Raw genomic sequence first — 5,118 nt, 5'->3', positions numbered from 1 at the left:
ATCCCCCGCCTCCGTGGGCAGCGGCGCCGGGGCTCCGCCACCCCCGGGGGGCAGCACGAAGTTCTCCCTGGCGCTCGCACGGAACTCCCCGGGCTCCGTTCCGTGCCCGCCGCCCCTCGTCCTGTCGCCGGGCAGCGCCGCACGGAGCGCAGCCCCATCTCTCCGATGGCTGCCCCTCAGGTACCATCGGCACCGCTCCGCTCCTCCCTCGATGTTCCGTTCCCCGGGTGCGCAGCCCGGGGGCTCTCGGCCCGGCCCCGTCAGGAGGTGCTCCGGGTCCCCCCGTCTCCGCATCCTCCCTGGGCTCTCTCCAGCAGTTCCCGTTCCGCCTGGAACTGCAGAGCCCCACGCCGATGGCGGTGCTTCAGCTGTGCCCCCTCAGGGCACGGAGGAGGGGAGGAGCAGCTCCCCGCCCTGCTGGCAGCGCTCTGTGCAGCGACCCCAGGCTCCCGTCGGCCTTCTGGGCCACCGGGGCACGCCGCCGTCTCACGGTCACCTTACGGTCAGCACCGGTTCGCCGTTGGCCACCGGGACCCTCAGGTCCTCGTCCGCGGTGTTCCTTTCCGCAGCTCGGCCCCTAAGCTCCGTTGCTACTCGCAGTTACTCCTCCCAGCCGCACGGTTCGGGCGGTCGATGCCCGGCTGGTGCAGCACCGTGTGAATGCCGGCCTTCCCCCCTGCAGGGCCGCCCTGCTGACCGGCCGCTTCCAGATGCGCTCCGGGATTTACCCCGGTGTGTTTTACCCTGACTCCCGGGGAGGCCTTCCGCTGTCTGAGGTCACCGTTGCAGAGGTGCTGAAGGCCAAAGGTTATGCCACAGCCATCGTTGGCAAATGGCACCTCGGCCTGGGCGCTCGTGGCTCCTTCCTGCCCATCCACCAGGGCTTTGACCACTTCCTGGGGGTGCCGTACTCCCACGACCAGGTGAGGAGGAGGGAAGGTGGGGGAGTGCCCCAGAGGTGGGGGGCCGCGCAGGTGTGGGTGGCTGCAGGCCGGAGGAGAACATGGGTGCCGGAGGGAAAAGTGCTTTAGCAAGGTGCTCGTGCAATAAGAGTGGTTTGCAGAACGTGGGCAGCAGTTGTCTGTGGGGACGCGCAGCCCTCGCTGGGTTGCAGGAGGGAAAGTCAGCTTCTGGGTTGCAAAGAAACACCTGAACTGCTGTGAGGAGAAAGCATAGCACGGTTCTGGGGTGGGCATAAACCCCCCGGGTTTCTAGAGGGACTCCCGTAGGACCTGGGGGTGGGCTACTGTGAGTCTCCTGCCCCCCCGACTCGCTGTCCTGCAACACAGCTGGAAGAGCGTGCTGTGTGCTCTCTCCAGGGCCCCTGTCAGAATCTCACCTGCTTCCCACCCGACATCAAGTGTTTTGGGACCTGTGACCAGGGCCTCGTGCCCGTCCCGCTGCTCTGGAACCAAAGCATCGTGCAGCAGCCGGTCTCCTTCCCTGACCTGGTGCCTCTCTACAACAAATTTGCACGGGACTTCATTGCCGACTGCGCCCGGCGAGGTGTGCCCTTCCTGCTCTACTATGCCTCCCACGTAAGAGAGAGGGGACTGCTGCGGGTCTGAGGGTGGGGGAAGCCTTTGTCCTGCTGGAGATTCCAGAAAGCACCTCGGCTCCTGCGGCCGTTGGAGTGCGCTGGGCAGTCAGCGCTTGGATGAAGGATGGGAGAACTCCCTGCCCCAACGTGACTCGGGGTTGGTGTTCCCGTGCCCGGGGTTTGTGGCAGCACCATTAGGGTTGTTATTCTCGAGTGGCTTCTTTCTGGCTGTTTCTGGAGCCCCAGCAGCCCGTCTGAGGCTCTAGCCCTCACCGAGTCTGCACGGAGCCCGGCCTTTGTGTGTCGTGTCGGGAGGTGTTTCTGGGAGCGTTGTTGTGGGCGCTGTCACACATCTGTGTGCCCTCGCTGGGCTTCTCACTCTCCCTGGCTGAGCTGAGAACCAAACGCAACTCTGGGAGTTCGCAGAGCATCTCTCTCTGCCTTTTTTCCAGCACACCCACCATCCCCAGTTTGCAAGCCAGGACTATGCAGGCCAGTCAGAGCGCGGGCCGTTTGGTGATGCGCTTTCGGAGTTTGACGGCTCAGTGGGACAGCTGCTGCAGGCCCTGCAGGAGAATGGCCTGGAGAACACAACCTTTGTGTTCTTCACCTCTGACAACGGGTGAGTGGGCTCAGCCGGGCGGGCTTCTCCCGCTGATAAGGTCGTACTGCTGCGGTGTGGGGGAACTGGAGCAAGGCGTTGGGCGGCTGGGGCACGAGAGATGTGGTGCAGCAGTGCCAGGTGAGGTGGTGGTGCCCTGAAGTGAGGCAGAAGGTGGGCACTGCTCGGGAGAGCATCTACTGCATGATCTCCTCCTTGCTCCGGTGAAGCGGCTGTTCCCCTCGTGGGCAGAGTGCCCACTGGCTCGGGGTAGGACTGTGCGGGCTGTAGATCCACGAGTTCCCTTTGTGTGTGGATGCTTTGGGTCTCTGGTGCTGTTCGCTGCCTCTTTCCACGGCCCCTGTGGGAGTCAGGGAAGGGGTTGTGCAGACCTGTGAAGCTGATGGGAGGTGGTTCTTCTCTCACAGCCCTTCTACCATGCGGATGGCACGCGGAGGCAGCTCTGGCCTTCTGAAATGTGGGAAGGGCACAACGTACGAAGGTGGCATGCGGGAACCAGCAGTGGCCTATTGGCCAGGCCGTATCACTCCAGGTGAGCCTCAGCACTGCTTATGCCTTCTGTGTGCTGGCACGAGGCAGGGGTGTGATGGCGACTCAGTTGCCCTGAGGTGATCGGAGAGAGGGAAGTGGTGAGGATGGCAGCTGTGGAAGTGGGGTTGGATGCTTGAACCTTTCTTTGTGTCTCGCTGTGTTGGGTGGCAGGAGTGACTCATGAGCTGGCAAGCACCCTGGACATCCTGCCAACACTGACTGCCCTGGCTGGAGCAGCTCTTCCCGACGTTTCCCTGGATGGTTATGACCTGAGTCCGCTGCTGTTTGAGTCAGGGAAGGTGAGTCCTGCAGGTCCAATCTGGTGTGGTCCATGGAGGCTGGGTGTGGGGCTGGTCATTGGCCCCAGCTGGGGACCAGGGCAGACCCACGACTTGGGATGTTTTGCGGGGTCTGGGCCATGCAGTGGGCTTACTGGCCTTCCCCCGTCTGCTCTTGGGCCCAGGAGCTTTGAGTGGGGAACGAGCACGATGCTCCTGCTCATTTGCTTCCCCCTGTTCTCGCCGTATCCTGGCTACAGCATCAGGGCTCTTCTGAGTCCCTGGAGACTCTGCCTGGTCCTGTCCCAGGCTCTTTTCCAGCCCCGTGGCCACACAGATGAGCCCAGCTCTGCTGCTCTCCACAGAGTCCCCGTCAGACCATGTTCTTCTACCCTCCATCCCCTGATCCACAGCATGGCCCCTTTGCTGTCCGGCTCGGGAAGTACAAGGCCCACTACTTCACACAAGGTTGGTGCCACCTCCTCTCTGCTCAGGGAGCTCTGGGAAGTCCTGCCTGGTTCTGCTGTCCCAAGCTCAGAGCAGCAGCTGAGCTGCTCTTGGCCGTGTCTTTTGCAGGTTCCTTTCACAGTGATACAACCCCAGACCAGGCCTGCCACGGGCTGACCCCGCTGACCCATCACGAGCCCCCGCTGCTCTTTGACCTGGAGTCGGACCCTGCTGAGAACTACAATTTGGTGCAGAGCGCTGCAGGGCCAGAAGTTTGGCAAGTCCTGAAGGACATCGAAGTGCAGAAGACACTTTTTGAGCAACGCATGGTGTTTGGGGAAAGCCAGATGAGGAAGGGCGGGGATCCTGCCCTGGAACCCTGCTGCAAGCCAGACTGCACTCCCAAGCCCTCCTGCTGCTGCTGCTCGTAGCCTTTTGCTGCTCCACCCCCCCCCCACTGATCCTAAACCCACCAGACCCCTCCTGACTGACCACAGGTGGCCTGAGAGCCACCCCAGAGCTTCGGCTCAGTGACGCTGCCGAGCGAGGGAGTGCTGGCCCGGTGAGCTGAGGGCTGGGGAGGCCACCGGCCCTGCTGGGTGTGCAGGTCGTCGTCGGCCCTCCGAGCTGTGATCTGTGAACAGAAACTCTGAGGGACCAGGGCGCAGAATCACCAGCAGAGCCAGCACGGCTCCTTTCGAGCCGCAGTTAAGATGAAGCACAGGGTACGGCCCGGTGTCTGGAGGTCCCAACCCGGCGGGAGCTGTGCTGTGCAGCCCTGGTGGGAACAGCTGTGAGCTGCAGCAGCATCACCGTGCAGGGGATAAGAGCACAGCAAAGAGCAGGATGGGCTGCATGGTCCTGGCAGCTTCGGGGATGGAGCTTTGGACAGCCGGTGCAGAGAGGACATGCCAGTCAGTCATAGAATTGCTCAGGTTGAAAAAGACCTTAAAGATCATCGAGTCCAACCACAACCCCACCATCCTACCCCAACTCTAACTAAACTCTAATTCTAACTCTGCTAAATCACGTCCTGGAGCACCACATTCAAATGCTTTTTAAACACATCCAGGGATGGTGACTCAACCACCTCCCTGGCAGCCCATCCCAGTGCTTCACAGCCCTTTCTGTACAGAAGTTTTTCCTGAGATCCAACCTAAACCTCCCCTGGCACAACTTGAGGCCGTTTCCCCTCGTCCTGTCACCACTTCCCTCTCCTTCTAAATAAGGTGGAGATGTGGCTGCCCTGATCCTTCTGTAAGGGCTGTGGATGCTGCAGCTGCCTGCAGTCGGGTGGGCTGTGCTCACTTTCCATCCACATGACCAAAATGCTCTCTTGCTCAGGAGCTGATTGGCGTTCGTTAGCAGCCAGATGCACAGCAATCCCACCAGTGGTGATCCTTGGCATTTGGGGTCTCCGAGTGGTGGGTTGGGCCTGGAGCCCCTCCTGCTGGGGACAGGCTGGGAATACTGGGGCTGTGCGCCTGGGAAAGGGAACCCGAGGGGGGATCTGAGCGGTGCCGATGGACGTCTGATGGCAGGGGCTGGGGACGCTCAGTGATGCCTGGGGTTGGACCGGAGGACTCCAGAGGTCCCTTCCAGCCCCACAGCTCTGGAGTTCTGTTGAGAATAATTCTGAACAAAATATTAAGGTGGATGCAAGGCTCAATAAAACAACCAAACCAACGTGCAGTTTGCTT

At 61.5% G+C, this 5,118-nt stretch overlaps 1 protein-coding gene across 3 annotated transcripts in view; it reads left to right on the top strand.

The window, feature by feature from the left end:
• The window catches only part of ARSA (arylsulfatase A), a 5,604-nt gene extending 486 nt beyond the window's left edge, over positions 1-5,118 (top strand). Inside the window, exons 2-8 of one of the 3 annotated variants that reach the window (XM_010710572.3) lie at positions 683-923; positions 1,320-1,538; positions 1,993-2,162; positions 2,570-2,694; positions 2,865-2,992; positions 3,337-3,439; positions 3,548-5,118. In XM_010710572.3, the coding sequence (XP_010708874.1) occupies positions 683-923; positions 1,320-1,538; positions 1,993-2,162; positions 2,570-2,694; positions 2,865-2,992; positions 3,337-3,439; positions 3,548-3,849 (1,288 nt within the window). In that variant the 3' untranslated portion in view covers positions 3,850-5,118. Of the gene's footprint in view, positions 1-682; positions 924-1,289; positions 1,539-1,992; positions 2,163-2,569; positions 2,695-2,864; positions 2,993-3,231; positions 3,440-3,547 lie in introns of those variants that run through there. The other 2 variants (XM_031552500.1, XM_031552503.1) reach the window with 2 other exon arrangements.

This window comes from Meleagris gallopavo, chromosome 1, assembly GCF_000146605.3.
Source record: "Meleagris gallopavo isolate NT-WF06-2002-E0010 breed Aviagen turkey brand Nicholas breeding stock chromosome 1, Turkey_5.1, whole genome shotgun sequence".
Taxonomy (NCBI): Eukaryota; Metazoa; Chordata; class Aves; order Galliformes; family Phasianidae; genus Meleagris; species Meleagris gallopavo.
Note: the sequence above shows the minus strand (reverse complement) of the source record. Positions and strands in the feature narration are given on the sequence as shown.